We start from the raw sequence: 17,732 nt of genomic DNA on the forward strand, positions 1-17,732 counted from the left end.
GAAAGAACAATTTATGGCCAAGGAAAAAACGAACGTCTTCATTAAAATCAGATGCTGTGCTGTCAAAATCAAAAGGAAGACAAAAACCTGATAGGATATTTGAAAATCAAGAGGTCCAAGCTATTGGTGGCAAAGATGTTTCTCTTTTTCTCTTCAGAGCTTTGGGGAAAATACTATATTGTAAACGTAAGAAAACCTTATACATTTAAAAAACATCTGTTATTATCTTATAATTGAAATAAAATACATTTTTTTAAATGTCATATATTTGGTTCAGTTACAAGAAAGAGCTAGGACTAGGTCAGATACTCTTTGGCAGGGCCTAAGAAAGACATAGCAGAAAAATATATTTAGATAGAGTATTTTTGGATTATGAGTGGGATTAAACATTAAAACCAACTGTTGAAAAATCTTCAAATGAGAGGTGCTATATAATTATATAAAGGTGGTGTTATTTTTAATAACTCCAGACATTTTTTTTAATAGGAGCATCTGTAACAGAATTAGGCTCACCTCGATTGCCTTCTCATTTATCAGAGTATGAGCGGGATACATTGCTTGTTCAACCTGAGGTAACACTTAGTACTATTTACAGGCTGTATACTATTAATATTAAATATGTGTCCATATAAATATGACCACTGAATTTTTACCAAAATTATATATACTTCTTTTTATAGGAAGTAGTAGAAATGTCACACATGCCAGGAGAATTATTTAATTTATATCTTCATCAGAACTACATAGATTTCTTCACAGAAGTGGATGATCTTGTGAGAGCCAGTGAATTTCTGAGTTTTGCAGATATCCTCAGTGGTGACTGGAATGTAAGACCATTTGACTTAAATGTTTTTGTTTATGACTATTTCCTCAGAATTGAGAAAGAAAGTTTACTTTTATTCATACTGATATGACTTTTTTTTTTTTTTTTTTTTTTTTTTTTGCGGTACGCGGGCCTCTCACTGTTGTGGCCTCTCCCATTGCGGAGCACAGGCTCCGGACGCGCAGGCTCAGCGGCCATGGCTCACGGGCCCAGCCGCTCCACGGCATGTGGGATCTTCCAGGACTGGGGCACGAACCCGTGTCCCCTGCATCGGCAGGTGGACTCTCAACCACTGCGCCACCAGGGAAGCCCGATTTGACATTATTTTAAGTAACTTCTTAATAACTATGACAAAATTAATTCATCCAACCCAGTGAAACTTCAGCAGTGAATCTGATTTTTCTATGATAACATACACTAATTTTTTCTAAAGTTATTTTCTGATTATAAAACTAATACATAGTCGGAAAACTTGACAACCATTGAAAAGTAGACAGAAGGAAAGGAACTGTGCCTCTATCTTTCCTTCTTCTTCTTTTTTTTGGCCACGCTGCGTGGCATGTGCTCTTAGTTCCCTGACCAGGGATCAAACCCATGCTCCTTCCAGTGGAAGCGTGGAATCTTAATTACTGAACCTCCAGGGAAGTCCCCTGTGTTTCTTGCTATACTTTCTGATGGTTTTTAAATTTATTTATTTGCACATTTGAAATTATTCACTATAAAGTTTGTATTTTTTCTTAACAGTTTAACTCTGCTCTGACTGGTATAGTAGTTACTAGACACTTGGAGCTATTTAAATTAAATTAAAAATTCAGGGATTTCCCTGGTGGTCCAGTGGGTAAGACTCTGTGCTCCCAATACAGGGGGCCCCAGGTTTGATCCCTGGTCGGGGAACTAGATCCCACAGGCATGCCGCAACTAAGAAGCCCACATGCATGCCGCAACTAAGAAGCCTGCATGCTGCAACTAAAGATCCCACATGCCACAGCTAAAATGCAGCACAGCCAAAACAAAAATTAAAAAAAAAAATTCAGTTCCCTGGTCACACTAGCCATATTTCCATCATTTAAACAGTTATGATACAGTTTCTGTTATATATTTAGAGTTTCATTATTCAGCAGTTGCATTTGCTTAATTTTTTTATATTGCTTCTTTTTTATTTTGAAATTTTCCAACCTGTTGACAAATAGAAAGAATACACAATGAATACCTGAATACCTTTAGCTTTTGTTCACCAGTTTTTCACATTTTTCCACATTTGCTTAATCTGTATTGACACACTTGTTTTGGCTAAATAATTGGAAAGTAATTGTAGCATCACAACATTTAACACTTAAGCATGCATAAGGACATTGCTCTATTACAACCACAATAGCATTATCATACCTAAGAAAATAAACATAAATTCCATAATATACTGTCCTTATTCCTGTTTCCCCAGTTATCTCAAAAATGTATTTAAAGTTATTTCCACCACCTCCATCCAACATCCGGTTAATATTCACTCATAGCGTTTGATTATTATGTCGCAGTTGAATTTTCTTCAAAATTTTGTAGCACTATTATTTTTAGGGCGTGGTGAGGTTGAAAAACATGAACATACAGTAACTAAATATGATTAGCCTTTTTTTGGGGTCAGTAGTACCAATAAGTACTGTTTTATAAATCTCTTATTTTCTTTATTTCACATCTTGTCTCCTTTTCTAGACGCGCTCTTTACTCAGGGAATATAGTACATCTATAGCTACGAGAGGTGTGATACATTCCAACAAAGCCCGAGGATTTGCTCATTGCCAAGGAGGAGGATCAAGTTTTCGACCCTTGCATAAACCCCAATGGTTTCTAATAAATAAAAAGGTAAAAAAAAGAACTGTACATTTTCAAAGAGTGAACTATTTATGGTATGTGAATTATATCTCAGTAAAGTTGGTTTTTTCTTTTAATTGAAAAAGAAAAATGGTCTTTCATTCTTAATGAGAAATAGTTGCTAAGGCCCACAGTTTTCTTAGAGCTATGATAAAACATAAAAAGGACAGTCGTCTTAAATGCTTAGTCATTTTTTTAAGGAAAAAGCGCTCAAAAATTGAAAGCATATACCTATTTTATTGGAATCAAAGTATACAGGCCTACCTCGTTTTATAGTACTTTACTTTATTAAAGCGTTTCACAGATAATGCGTTTTTTACAAATTGAAGGTTTGTGTTAATCCTGCATCAAGCAAGTCTATCAGCACCGTTTTTCCAATAGCATTTGCTCACCTCGTGTCTCTGTGTCACATTTTGATAATTCTAGCAATATTTCAAACCCTCTACCAGCAAAAGAGTATGACTGGATGACGGCTCAGGTGATGGTTAGCATTTTTTAGCAATGAAGTATTTTTTAATTAAAGTATGTACATTGTTTTTTAGACATAATGCTATTGCACACTTAGGAGACTATAGTCTAGTGTGAGCATAACTTTTTTTTTTTTGGCCACGCCGAATGGCATGCAGGATCTTAGTTCCCTGACCAGGGATTGAACCTGTGCCCCCCTGCAGTGGGAGCGCAGTCTTAACCACTGGACCACCAGGGAAGTCCCAAGCATAACTTTTATATGCACTGGGAAACCACAAAATTTGTGTGACTTGCTTTATTGTGATACTCACTTTATTGCAGTGGTCTGGAACTTGAACCCACAATATCCCTGAGGTATGCCTATAGTTGTAATTATATTTTCGTTTCAGTTGAAAATAAATCCTGGCTTTACCTCTAACCATCTGCACAAGTTATTTCACTTAATATGCCATTATTTTCCACAGCTATAAATATGGAGGATTGAGTTATTTAGAGGTCAAAAACAGGTGGCTCACAAGTTGAATACAACCTACACACAGATTTTTTTAAATGAATTGCCAATCTTTGAAAACTAGTATAATAGTTAAAACTCAGATAAGGATTTCTGGCTTCAGAATTTCTGCAATCTCCTGAAAAAAAAAATTGGAAGTAAGGCAACACTGGTCCATATATTACATGGCAGTAGTCTACTCAAGCCAAGTATAATCTGCCCCTTGGTGATGGGAGTGGTCAGTACCACCTCCCCAAGCTGTTCCACTGCACTGATTTCTATTAACTGCCTGACTCCTATAGCATCTGAATTTGTGACCCCTGGACTAGGTCATCTCTAAGATGTCTTCCAGTTTTAAATTCATATGGCTACATATGAACCTATCATTCATTACCTAAGAAAATTTTCAGTGGATTTCTTGGAGAATTTCATTACTTTTAAGCAATTTATGTCCCTTATTGACTTGCTTTGCGCTTTATAGCATGTATATTAATTTCGCATTTGTTACATATAAATGATCTAAGACTGTGAGCACCTGAAAGGCAGAGATCATACTTCTCTTATCATCACTGTAACATAGTGCCTTCTCTTAACTGAAGAAAATACCTTCTTTCATTGAGAAACAATATCCTCACATAATTTGTGATATGTGTATGCTCATAAACAGAAGTCCTTTGATTTTTAAGTTTGTTTTTCTTCTACCTTAAGTCTTGTTCTTATTGCTGTTATATCAAGTGAGAAATAGTTGTGTAGATAAAATGCTTTGTTAGATAATGCTAGGACAGTTATAAAAGGACTAATCAAGCTGCCCAGCGTGGCCAAAAAAAAAAAAAGGGACTGATCAGGTAAACTCTTAGAGTATATTTGTAGCATATAAACCCACATACTTTGTGATATAATAAACTTAGTCTAGGGACAAATATCCATATGTAAATTTTTATTTTTCACTTCACCATGTTTTTCCTTCTCTGCAGTATCGGGAAAATTGCCTGGCAGCAAAAGCACTTTTTTCTGACTTCTGCTTACCAGCTTTATGCCTCCAAACTCAGCTGTTGCCATACCTTGCTTTGCTAACCATTCCAATGAGAAATCAAGGTAATAATATGGGTTTTCCTTATCCCCAAGAAGTAGTGTTTTATAACATTATGTTTTTGTGGATCAACTTATTCCTATGTACCAGTGACAGTAAGTTTCTTTCCCTTTTATTTTTTGAATCAGAATTAATACATGCTTTTTGATTAAAAAAGAAAGAAATTAAATAATAAAGAAGTACCTAAAGTAAAAATTGAAAGTCCCCTATAACCACGCGTAATTCCTTTTGACAGATTGGTGTAAATTCTTCTAGACTTTTTCCTGTGCGTATACAAATGTTAGATGTAAACTTTAATTTTTTTTGTCACTTATCATGCATAGTGCTCCATATTTTATAATTAGGGCAAAGGAGCTCTAGAGGCTGGGAATCCAAAATCAAGGTGCCAGCAGATCCAGTGTCTGGTGATGGCCTGCTTCCTAGTTTGCAGATGGCCATCTTCTCATTGTATTCTCACATGGTAAAGAGCAGAGTAAAAGAGAGCTCTCTCTGGGTTCTCTTATATAAAGGCACTAATCCCATTCATGAGGGCTCTACCCTCATGACCTAAGCACCTCCCAAGGCTCCATCTCCTAATAACATCACTTCAGGGGTTAGGATTTCAAAATATGAATTTGGGGTGACAGAAGCATTTAGTCTATAACAGCAGCAATGCAAAAGTATATTCAAATCTAACTCATATTTTTTCAAAATTTATAATTTTATTCAACCTTATTGATAGGTATTTTGGTTGATTTCAATATTACAAGCAGTATCTATTAATAGTATATTTACATTGTCTTTCCAAGTTTTGAAATTATAAATAATGCTAAAAAAAATTAGTATGTCTTTGGCAATACACACTTGCCCAGTTTATGTCTACTGAGGTTTGCCTTTTTTTGAACTTTACCAATTTTTCCATCAGTTGTTTCTCTTTTTTAATGTGTGTCATAAGGGCCACATTTCATTAACAGTCCTAGGTCACATGTCTGTGGTGCTGATCTTCAAGGTAGAACAGAGAATTTGTGTAATATTGAAAGTATTACTAATCTACTACATAACTCATCAAACTTCTCAAGTGTTTTTTGAACTTTCAATTTTTTTTTTTTAAATTATTTTTGGCTGTGTTGGGTCTTCGTTGCTGCACGCGGGCTTTCTCTAGTTGCGGTGAGTGGAGGCTACTCTTCGTTGCTGTGGGCAGGCTTCTCATTGTGGTGGCTTCTCTTGTTGCGGAGCACATGCTCTAGGTGCGCGGGCTTCAGTAGTTGTGGCATGCTGGCTCAGTAGTTGTGGCTCATGGGCTTAGTTGCTCTGCGGCATGTGGGATCTTCCCAGACCAGGGCTCAAACCCATGTCCCCTGCACTGGCAGGTGGATTCTTAACCACTGCGCCACCAGGAAAGTCCAAAACTTCTCAAATTTTAAAGATAGGGTTTGCCTTATGAATTATCAGAAGAGAGGATTATAGAGTAAATGTCTGCCTTTATACAATGAGAGTCTCATCTTTTAAGAATATTGATACCTAAAGATTTAAAATATTCTGTATTTACAGGCAGAAGTGAGATGACTTTTGAGCAATGGGAATGATTAATCTGTGAGTCAGAATCCAGAGAGTTCCCTATCCTTGACTATTATTTTTAGATTATACTAGTTTTTATTTATTTATCGTTTTGGCTGTGCTGCATGGCTTGTGGGATCTTAGTTCCCCGACCAGGGATTGAACCCGGGCCCTCAGCAGTGAAAGTATGGAGTCCTAACCACTGGACCACCAGGGAAATCCCAAGTTATACTAGTTTTTAAACTTTATTTTGAAGTAATTTCAAACTTAGAAATTAGAAGAATGGTACAAAGAAGTTCTTGTATATCCTTCACCAAGATTCCTCAGTGTTTCATTTTTTACCATATTTGCCTTTTATTCTTTTTCTTTATACACACATGTACACAAATATATGTATTTTTTTCTGAACCATGTGTGAGTAAAGTGCAGACATTATGCCCATTATTCTTAAACACTTCAGCATGTACTTCCTGAAAACAAGGACATTCTCCTACATAACCACAGTATATACATCAAAATCAGGAAATTAACATTGATATATTACTGCTAATTTATAGTTTAATTATTAGACTCCATTTGTAATTTATAGACTCCATTCAAATTTTGCCAATTGTCCTAATAATGCCCTTTGTAAAATAACAACAAAAACTTGTTCTCTCTTGTCTAGAAATCCAATGCAAGATCACATGATACATTTAGTTACTTACTTGCTATCTCTTTAGTCTTCTTTGATTTAGAATAGTACTGTGGTCTTTCTTCATCCATTACATTTCTGAAGCAGATTGTTATAACATGGACTGCCCCTCAATTTGGGTTTATCTGAGGATTCCTCATGAGTGGATTTAGGATATATATTTTGTGCAGGAACACCACAGAAGTGATGCTGTGTTCTTCTCAGTGCATCACATCAGGGGAATATGATGTCTATTTAAACCATGCTGGTGAAGTTAACTTTTATTATTTGGTAAGATAACATCTCTCAGGTTCTTCAATGTAAAGTTATTAAGTGTTTTGTGGGGAGACACTTTGAGACTATGTAAATATCCTATTTCTCATTAAAATTTCACCCACTAGTTATAGCATCTTTTGATAATTATTTCCTGAATCCGTCATGGTTGGCAAGTGATTTTCTAATGGCATTATTCCTTCTGTATTTGTGTTAATAAATTCTGCTGTAAGGTATTGCTTCGCCTTCTTCCCCATTTGTTTGTTTGTTTGTTTGTTTATATTTGTATAGACTCTGGAGCTTTTTCAGCTGTTGTTTCTATCATTATTTATTTTGGACTTAAATTGTCCAGATTGGGCCAGTGCAAGCTGCTTTAAGGTAATTCTGTGCCTTTACTCTTAGTGTACTTTCTTTCCGATACAAAGTGTTCCCGGATTATTTCATACTCTCCCTACATGGACTTAGAAATCTCAATGAGTCCTGGTTCCTTTTAGTGGATATGGACCCATCTCCCACTTTGCTAAATATATTTACTTGTTTACTTAATTCCTATGTCTATAACCTATCTCCTGACAATGCAGGCTGCTCCTTCAGTCCCAGCACTACTGCCACCAACTTACATTGGCACAGCCATTCACATTCTTTGTCCCACTCCTAGCTGTGCGACAATGAATCGGTTTGATTAGTAAGAGTCTCCTTGGACCAGAATCATCAGCATCACCTGGAAGCTTGAGAAAAATGCAGAATCTCAGGCCTCAACCAAGACTTACTGAATTGATCTGCAAGATCAATTAGCAAGATTCTCCAGGTGATTCTTTTTTTTTTTTTGGCGGTACGTGGGCCGCTCACTGTTGTGGCCTCTCCCGTTGTGGAGCACAGGCTCCAGATGCGCAGGCTCAGCAGCCGTGGCTCACGGACCTAGCCGCTCTGCGGCATGTGGGATCTTCCCAGACTGGGGCACGAACCCGTGTCCCCCGCATTGGCAGGTGGACTCTCAACCACTGTGCCACCAGGGAAGCCCTCCAGGTGATTCTTATGCAGGAGATGTTTGAGGAGTTTGAGAAGTATTGGTTTGGATTACTCACATTGGAATCACCTAGAGAATCATTATATCCACTAGAAAGTTCAGATTCCAGGATCACAACCCTTAAGTTTTCCATATCAAAAAGCTGTTTTTTAAAAATCCTAGTCATATTGTGTAGTGGATTTTTAAAAAGGTAAGGTAGTGTTTGATTTGCAGACTTTTGAAGGTTTATAAAATTTAGTCAAAAATAGGATGTTCTGGCTTTTTTTTTTTTGTCTTGTCTGACTTTTTTTTTTTTTTAGTTTATTTTTGGCTGTGTTGGGTCTTTGGTGCACACAGGCTTTCTCTAGTTGTGGTGAGCAGTGGCTACTCTTCTTGCGGTGTGCGGGCTTCTCATTGCCGTGGCTTCTCTTGTTGTGGAACACGGGCTCTAGGCGCGCGGGCTTCAGTAGTTGTGGCATGCGGGCTCAGTAGTTGTGGCTCACGGGCTCTAGAGCGCAGGCTCAGTAGTTGTGGCACATGGGCTTGGTTGCTCCGAGGCATGTGGGATCTTCCCTGACCAGGGCTCGAACCTGTGTCCCCTGCATTGGCAGGCGGACTCTCAACCACTGTGCCACCAGGAAAGCCCTTGGCTTTTCTTTTTATTCATCAATTTTTATCCCATTTCTTTCACTTTACTATGTCATTTCAGACATTTTATGTTTCTTCTGCTCATTTCTCTCTGTCCTCTTTTCTAGTCCTCCATTAGTGTTTGTTAGAATACTTACAGGTATCTCACGTTTCATTCTGTTTTCTCTTTGATTGCATAATCTCTATCAGTCTATGTTCCAGGTTACTGATTATTTCTTCTTCCAGTTCAAATCTACTATTGAGCCCCTGCAGTGGACTTTTCATTTTGGTTATTGTACTTTTCAAGTCCAGAATTTCCATTTGGTTCTTTTTTGCAATTTCCTTCTCTTTACTGATATTCCCTATTTGATGAGTCATTGTCATTATAGCTCCCTTTACTTCTTTTTATTTTATTTTATTTTTAAAATGTATTTATTTCATTTATTTATTTTTGACTGTGTTTGGTCTTCGTTGCTGCACACGGGATTTCTCTAGTTGCGGCGAGCAGGGGCTACTCTTTGTTGTGACGCGTGGGCTTCTCATTGTGGTGGCTTCTCTTGTTGTGGAGCACAGGCTCTAGGCACATGGACTTCAGTAGTTGTGGCACATGGGCTCAGTAGTTGTGGCTCACGGGCTCTAGAGCACAGGCTCAGTAGTTGTGGCACACAGGCTTAGTTGCTCCGTGGCATGTGGGATCTTCCCAGACCAGGGCTCGAACCTGTGTCCTCTGCATTGGCAGATGGATTCTTAACCACTGTGCCACCAGGGAAGTCCAACACTACCTACTTTCTATCTATGAATTTGACCACCGTAGGTACCCACTTAAGTGCAACCATACAATATTTGTCTTTTTGTGACTGGCTTATTTCATTTAGCATGTCATCAGGGTTTATCCATGTTATAGCATGTGTCAGAACTTCCTTCCTTTTTAAGGCTGGATAATATTACATTGTATATATTTACCACATTTTGTTTATCCATTCATCTGTTTTTGGACACAAGTTTCTTCCACTTTTTTTTTTTTAACACCATTATTGGAGTATAATTGCTTTACAATGGTGTGTTAGTTTCTGCTGTATAACAAAGTGAATCAGCTATACATATATATATATATGCTTCCACGTTTTGACTGTTATGAATAATGTTGTTATAAGTATGGATATACAGATGTTTCTTCGAGATCTTGCTTTCAATTCTTTTGGGTGTATACCCAGAAGTGGAATTGATTATATAGTAATTCTGTTTTCAGTTTTTTGAGGAACTACCTTACCATTTTCCACAGCAGCTACACCATTTTGTATTTCTACAGCTTTCTCCACGTCCTTGTCAAACCTTGTTGTTTTATGGGGTGTTTTGATAATACCCATCCTAAGGGGTGTGAAATAGTATCTCATGGTTTTGGTTTGCATTTTCCTAACAATTTGTGACTTTAAGCATCTTTTCATGTGCCTTTTGGCCATTCTTCTTTGGAGAAATGTCTATTTAAAGCTTTTTAAAAATCTCTTTTAGCTCAGATTTCTTTTATCCAGGATATTGGAAGACTTCCTCTGAAGCGACACTTTGGAAGGTAAGCTGATCATTTTAATTTTCAAAGAGCTGTTACTGAAATAACCACCAAATACCTTATGTATTTATTCATTATACAGTCAATAAATGTTATCTGTAAAGGCCAAGAAATACATGTTGTACTAGTGATCAGAGACCATATGATTGCATTGTAGACCCATCTATTATATATATTACATGTAACAGCTATTTTCACCATCTCAGAATGGACTATTAGGCTAGATAGAATCATTGAATCACAGAGGCAGAGAAATCTTTAAAATCCTTGAGTTCAACAAATTTTGCATAGCTGAAAACCCCTTTTCAGCTTTCATGCCAAGAGGTGTTCTTAGCCTATATTTGGAGACTGCAATAATCAGGAACTACCTCAAAAGAGCACTGTCTTTTTTATTTCTTTATCACAGAAAATTCAGACAAGTAAAAAAATATAGAGAGAGATAAATCTACATCTATACTGTTCATTCCATTGCAAAATGGCTTCTGGCCTAATATCAGTGATTAACACAGTGCTTGTAGTTCATTTCTACTTGGCTTATTTGTAAGGTTAAATTATGCACTCAGGTATTCTAAAAAAGGTTAAAAAGTGCTTGCTTCCTGGTTGCAAGGATAAAAGTAAATGATAGAAATGGCATCTATTACCCCTTCTACTAGTTCTCCTATTCCTGGTCCCAAATGGAAAACTAGCTTATCTGGGCTTTTTTTCCCTCTGCCTTCATAGATTCAGTAAAGGCCTTTGTAGTGTTAATGGTTTCTTCCTTATAATGACTTAGCTATTGGGAGCCCATCTTTCCTTTTACAGAAATACAGTGATGGATGGATCTTACAGCATCATCCCACTGGGATGTGATCAGGGCTCAAACCTTTTATAAACTTCCCTTTTCTCCTCACTTCCCTCTGAATCAAAGAAGGACCAGCTGTTTTCACTGGCTCCTTTCCCCACAAGATTATGACATCAAAATCAAGGGAAGGCCATTGTCTTCTATTGTCTTTTTCCTCCTAAGATGTAATTAAAAGAATGGGAGTCAGTGTTTTATTACTGGTTCAGCTACTTGATCTGAATTGGGAGGCAGGATTTGTCAGTGCTACTTATTACAATGACTAGTACTGTTGTCTTTCATTTATAGTGACCATTTTAACATTAGTGACCATTTTAACATAATCTTTGATTTATATTGATAATATTGAATATTAATACTTAAACTTAACATTTAATATTGCTATTTAATAGCTGCATAATTTCCTATAATTGAACCTACACCTTGTTTTGTTTTATTTATTATTTTTGGCTGCGTTCGGTCTTAGTTGTGGCACATAGGATCTTTCGTTACAGCGCGAGGGCTTCTCTCTAGTTGTGGCACATAGGCTTCTCTCTAGTTGTGGCGCACAGGCTTAGTTGCCCCGTGGCATGTGGGATCTTAGTTCCCCGACCAGGGTTCAAACCCGCATCCCCTGTATTGGAAGGCTGATTCTTAACCACTGGACCACAAGGGAAGTCCTCCTACACCTTGGTTTTGTACATTTAGCTTGTTTCCAGCTTTTGTTGTCACAGCCTTCCTTGAAGCTAAATCATCATGCATATCAAATACTATTTATGTAGGATGAATTCCTAGAAATAAAATTGCTGGATCAATGGATATACACCTTTGCTCTATATTGCCAGATTGCTTCCAAGAATATTTTGCCAATCTTATGCCCACTTAACAGTGTTTCAGCATGTTCTTTTCTCCTCGTACCACCACTGGGTTTTATTATTTTAAAAGGTCTTTACCAGTTTGAAAGATGACAATATTAATTTCCATTTTAAAATTACAAATTAGGTTGAGCAATTTATTTAGTAACCATTCTTCTGTAAGCTATCTGTACATGTTTTATGTCTGTTTTCCTATTCCATTTAATTCTTTCTTTTTGTAAGAAATCTTTACTAAAGATATTAATTAACTTGGTTGTGTTATAAGTTGTAATGATTTATTCAGTTTGTCATTTACTTTTTAGTTTTGTTTATATTGTTAAATAAACCGGTCCACCTGGCTAAACAGCACAAGGAAGGTAAATGAGAGACTACAGGAGAGGGCTTCATAATCACCACACTCATGGTGTAATTTAAAGGAATCCCCTCCTTTGATTATTATTAATGCCTGTGTTATGCATCTGGCAGATTGAAAATGGAAGCCCTGACTGACAGGGAGCATGGAATGACAGACCTGGACAGTGGAGATGAAGCCCAGCTTGGTGGAGGGCAACCTGCAGAGGAAGCGCTGGGTGAACGCACTCAGACAGCTGAACCTGAAACCTGGTCTCTTCCTTTGAGTCAGGATAGTGGGAGTGAACTGCCTGCCAGCCAGCCTCAGCCCTTTTCAGCCCAGAGAGACATGGAAGAGGAAGACATGATAATAGAAGACTATGAGAGTGATGAGACATAGAAAGCAGCCTGCCCATGAGATTGTTACTTGACAGATTCATATTCGTTTTATTCAGTGGTACTTGAACAGAGATAATAGACTTTTCAGGTGAATTAGTTTGTTAATTCTTCACTCTTGTAGTATTTCAGCACAGAGAACTGATTTCTGTCATGTTGAAGTAAATAGAAGATCAAACCTTCAAATAATCTCTTAATCTTTTTCTCTAGTATTTATTTAGCCTTGTGAGTGATGTTGGGAGAGGTCAGTGTGTATGAAATGTGTTTGAACATTATGCCAAATATCAGAAAATGTGAAGGAATAATTCAGAATACAGAAACTCTGTGGGTTGTAAATAAGAATTATAAAACAGTTTAGGATGCAATTAAGAGTGTAAATAAACTTTGTGCCTTATTCACAATTTCTCTCTGGTCTCTAGCTTCTTCCGATACCATTTTTATATGTTGTACAGTGGAATATTTTAGATACTTTCTGGAAACTATTTACATAATTTATATCAAAATTAAAATGTTGAATTTGTTCTGTTTTGTTTCTCCTGTCCTTCAATGATTCTTAACACGCACGGTCTGCCATGTGTCACTGGTCATAGTACGCAAGTCTCCTTCATCCAGTGCCAAACTTTTTCAAAAATAGAAAGGAGGGGGATTGCAACCTTGCGAAGAAAACTTTCCGGAGGGTTTGCTCTCACCTTTAACAACCTTTCCAGAGCTCTCCTAGCTGTTGCCTTGAGGTGCGGTGGGGGTGAGGGCACCGACCCGCCCGAGCCCCAGGCGACAGTCCGGGCCTGACAAAGCCAGGCGGGGCGAAGTTCAGTTCGGCCCGGCCCCGCCCCCGGCGCCCAATCCCAGTTTCAGAGCCGCGGGCGGCGGGCGCGCACTTCCCGGCGGCTGCGCAGGTGAGCTGGGCGCCAGGGGTGGGGCCCACGTGACCGGGGCGTGGGCGGGGAGGGGCCGGCGGACCCCAGTGAGGGACCGGCGGACCCCGGGCAGGCGCGCGGCGTCTGGGGTAGCCTTCGGCGTCCCTCGGCCCCTAGGAACGGCGCGCTCGCTGCGCTGCCGGCCACTACCTGCGCCCGAGGCCGGAGGCCGACGCGGTAAGGGGTGCGGGGCCCCGGGGAGAGCGGGGCGCCTGGGAGGCTGGAGGGCCCCTCGGCCGGCCAGGTTTTATTCGGCGGACACAGGTGCCGCGCGAGACGCGCCCACCCCCGGCCGCGAAGCCCCGGTCCTTCCGGGCGCGGGGTTATCCCGAGCTGGGCACGTCCGGCCCGATTTAGTTCCGGCCACTTTGGGGACAATTTCGGGAGACGAAGAGTGTATTTTCCCTCTGACGTGGAGACGCGCACCTGGGTGGGCAGAGCTGAGTACTGAGTGAAGTTGGTGGGTCGGGGACGTAGCGCCGAGCCGCGGCCTGGGGAGGGACCCCGGACGAGGATGCTCTGTATTCCCGGGCACTCGCTCGAGGGTTCAGTTCAGAGCGCAGGGGATTTCCCATCCCCCTGGAAACCCAGAAAAGTCTGAAATCGGCCCCTTTCTCGGGGCCAGCAAAACTTTAAAGCCAGCTTAGTGGTGATTCTGTTGGTGTAAAGGTGACCAACTGGATTCCTGTAACACTTCGCTGGGGAGAACCATTTCTCCTCCCACAGCTTTGACTTTCGGAGATTTGTGTGTCAACAGAATGGAGTCGGGCCCCGGGGGCTGGAACAAAACAAAGACCAGCTCTGCCTCTGCGTGCTGATTCTAAGTGGACTCTCAGTGACACCCTGAGAGATGCTAGGGGTATCCAGACATTGAACTGTGGTAAAATACAACTGACCATTATTCCCTTCCAAAATCACATAATTTGCTATTCCACAATTCTTCAAATTTGTAATTTTGGCTTTTTATATAAACAGTGATAAGGTGATCTAATTCAAATAAGTCACATTTCACAGGTGAGCATGAATTAAATCCATTATAGTGAAGCATACTTTTGCCAGTGAGTTTAATTAAGCAACCGGTGTCCTTTAAATGCCTGTATATCAAAGATATTGAAGGATATGTAAAACTTGCTAAAGTTATTTGTTGTGCTTTTGCCCCTACTATTTTTAGGAAAACATATTTCAAGAATTATAGTAGTACTATGCATTCCTAGAATTTAAATGTTTTTAGACAACAGATAAAGCGATGAAAGACAAAAAAGTAACTTTTAATTGCTATCATTATAGAAATTTTTTTCTGTACTAAATTTTTTTCTCCTGCTTTGCATTGGGCACCATGCTGGGACTCACAGTTAATTCTCTAAAATTGGAGTGGCCCATTAGAAGACCCTAGAATTTAGACCTCTTCTCCATCTCCACCCCCAGGTGATTGTATTTAGTCTGTGGTAGTATATACACTTCTGTGGGTAGACTGCCTACTTGATATCTTTACCTGGACTTCTAACAGGTATCTCAGACTCTCTTCAGGCTGCTTCTCCCAGGACTAAGCTGGAGGGTTGGAGAAATGTTGCAGATGAAATGATCTGGTGTCTGGGATTTGCTTTAAAGTAATCTATTGACAAAAGGAATACGGTAGAGGGTATAGACGAAACAAGATTGGTCATAAATTGATAATTGAAAGTGGTTGATGGGCACATAAGGGCCCATAATACTGTTCTTTCCACTTTTTACTGTGTTTGGAAATTTCTAAAATAAAAATGTTTAATTCCCTGAACATAGAGTGTAACCTCTTCTTGCTATCTTCGTTGCTACCACCATGGTCCATTGGATTACAGTTGGACAACACAGGTTTGAACTGCAGGGGTCCGCTTATATGCGTTTTGGGTTTTTTTTTCCAATAAATATGTACTGCGGTGCTGTGTGGTCTGCAATTGGTTGAATCCGTGGATTCGGGACCACAGCTACATATTACCAACTATAAAGTTACACTTGGGTTTTTGACTGCGAAGAGAGTTGGTGCCCCTAACCCCTGTGTTGGTCAAGCGTCAACTGTATTTCAGTGGCCTCCTAGCCAGTCTCCCTCTTTTCACCCTTTTCTCCTGGAAGGTACTCTTAACAGAGCACCCAGAGTGATCTGGTTAAAATACGTCATATCATGTCAGACCTTTATTGAAAATTTTCCAGTGGCTTCTCACTCCCAGTAGAAGCCTAAATCTTTCTAATGATTTTTATTTATTTTTAAAATTTATTTTATTTATTTATCTTTGGCTGCATTGGGTCTTCATTGCTGCACGTGGGCTTTCTCTAGTTGTGGCGAGCAGAAGCTACTCTTCATTGCAGTGCGCAGGCTTCTTATTGTGGTGTCTTCCCTTGTTGCAGACCACGGGCTCTAGGTGTGTGGGCTTCAGTAGTTGTGGCACGTAGGCTCAGGAGTTGTGGCTCAAGGGCTCTAGAGCACAGGCTCAGTAGTTGTGGCGCAGGGGCTTAGTTGCTCCGCGCATGTGGTATCTTCCCGGACCAGGGCTCAAACCCGTGTCCCCTGCATTGGCAGGTGGATTCTTAACCACTGCACCACCAGGTAAGTCCCTCTAATGATTTTTAAGCCCTAATGTTTCAGATGGCCTCAATTCTACTACTCACCCTCTCACTCACCCTGCTGCTGCCTCCATTCCTTAACAGTTCTCGAACATGCCAGGCACTCCCACTTTAAGGCTTTTACACAAGCTGTTCCATCTGTGTGGAACACTTACCCCTTATACCTGCCTGGCTTCCTCCCTCATTTCCTTCATTTCTATTTTCAGATGTCATGTTCTCTCTGAAGACTTCCCTCGTCACTCTGTTTAAAATTATAACACCCTGTCCATACTGTACTTCTTATCCTCTTTCTTAACTTTGTTCCTTGGCATCTGATATATTTCACTTGCTTTATCTATCATTTGTCACCCCCGCTCCCCCACTGGAATTTAAGCTCCATGAAGGCAAGGATTTCCATTGGCTTTGTTCACTGATACATCTTCAGCAAGCCTGGTGCATGGCAGGCACTCGGTAAATACTTGTTGAGTGATAGATCTCCATTTTACAAAGTAAAACAAAACAAAGCCTTAGGAATTTCTAAATTGTTCAACACCGTAAAGGTGGGATTACCAGCTTTAATTTTGAGACCTTTATAGTGCCAAGTACAATGCCATGTGTCCAGCGAGTCTTCAGTAAATACTCATGAGCAGTTTGAGGGAGAAAATCATTGTGCCTTAAACATAGTAGTTATATTAGCAAATAGTTTCCTTTTTACATACATGTCCAGGTTATTGATTTCATGAAGGAAATCAACAGGTTTGATAAAAAGTGCTTTTTCTATGCTTTATTTTTCAGGTGGATTGAATACCCTGTAAGATACTTTTTGAGTCTTTCCATGGCAACAGCAAGTCACCTTTAAATAATTGGTCTGGAAAGAGTGATGTCCATGGCCATTGCTGTGGCTCTGTGCTGTACTTTCAGGGAATCTTACTTAGCCTTTGGTGATTTTTTTTTTCTGAGATTTCAATTTTTTTATATCTAGTATCAAGTGTTATACTATTAGAGTGGAAGAAGCAACTCCCGTAACGTGACTTCCCGAGTTAGAAAAGAAAGGGACTCTCCACTCCCTGTGTTTATCAGACTGCTTCTCCTGGGCCATTCCAAAGCAGACTTGAGTTAATGAAAGTGAAGAGTATTTGCTGACCCATCACATTTTGGTATGTCGACCCTTAAATATGTTGATTTAGATATTTGAGGACAGGACTCTTCCTTGGAGTGTGTTAGCGTCCTGTATTGTTAAAATTTAGTCTCATTTTTGGCTTTTTGCATTTTGTTGTTAAAGGGCTCATAGGTAAATTCAACTTATGTTTTAATCAAGAGCGAAGGTTTAAAAGTTTGATTGCCCTTAAAATCTCATAGAATGATTAGTAGATCCCTGGCTAACATAATTGTTACCCATGTTTAAAG

At 39.4% G+C, this 17,732-nt stretch overlaps 2 protein-coding genes across 12 annotated transcripts in view; both read left to right on the forward strand.

Annotated features, from left to right (window-relative positions):
* The window catches only part of RAD17 (RAD17 checkpoint clamp loader component), a 31,736-nt gene extending 18,374 nt beyond the window's left edge, over positions 1-13,362 (forward strand). For 3 of the 7 annotated variants that reach the window (XM_067730899.1, XM_067730901.1, XM_067730902.1), the window contains 7 exons: positions 1-186; positions 487-572; positions 681-827; positions 2,531-2,680; positions 4,622-4,742; positions 10,362-10,419; positions 12,574-13,362. In XM_067730899.1, coding sequence (XP_067587000.1) covers positions 1-186; positions 487-572; positions 681-827; positions 2,531-2,680; positions 4,622-4,742; positions 10,362-10,419; positions 12,574-12,838 — 1,013 coding nt within the window. In that variant the 3' untranslated portion in view covers positions 12,839-13,362. The remainder of the gene's footprint in view (positions 187-486; positions 573-680; positions 828-2,530; positions 2,681-4,621; positions 4,743-10,361; positions 10,420-12,573) is intronic. The other 4 variants (XM_067730900.1, XM_067730905.1, XM_067730903.1 and 1 more) reach the window with 4 other exon arrangements.
* A 240-nt stretch (positions 13,363-13,602) lies between these two features.
* Positions 13,603-17,732, forward strand: part of MARVELD2 (MARVEL domain containing 2) — a 29,940-nt gene continuing 25,810 nt past the window's right edge. For 2 of the 5 annotated variants that reach the window (XM_067730910.1, XM_067730914.1), the window contains exon 1: positions 13,603-13,730. The gene's annotated coding sequence lies outside the window, so the exon portion shown is untranslated. Of the gene's footprint in view, positions 13,731-13,796; positions 13,929-14,031; positions 14,212-17,240; positions 17,483-17,732 lie in introns of those variants that run through there. The other 3 variants (XM_067730911.1, XM_067730913.1, XM_067730912.1) reach the window with 3 other exon arrangements.

This window comes from Pseudorca crassidens, chromosome 3 (assembly GCF_039906515.1).
Source record: "Pseudorca crassidens isolate mPseCra1 chromosome 3, mPseCra1.hap1, whole genome shotgun sequence".
Lineage (NCBI taxonomy): Eukaryota > Metazoa > Chordata > Mammalia > Artiodactyla > Delphinidae > Pseudorca > Pseudorca crassidens.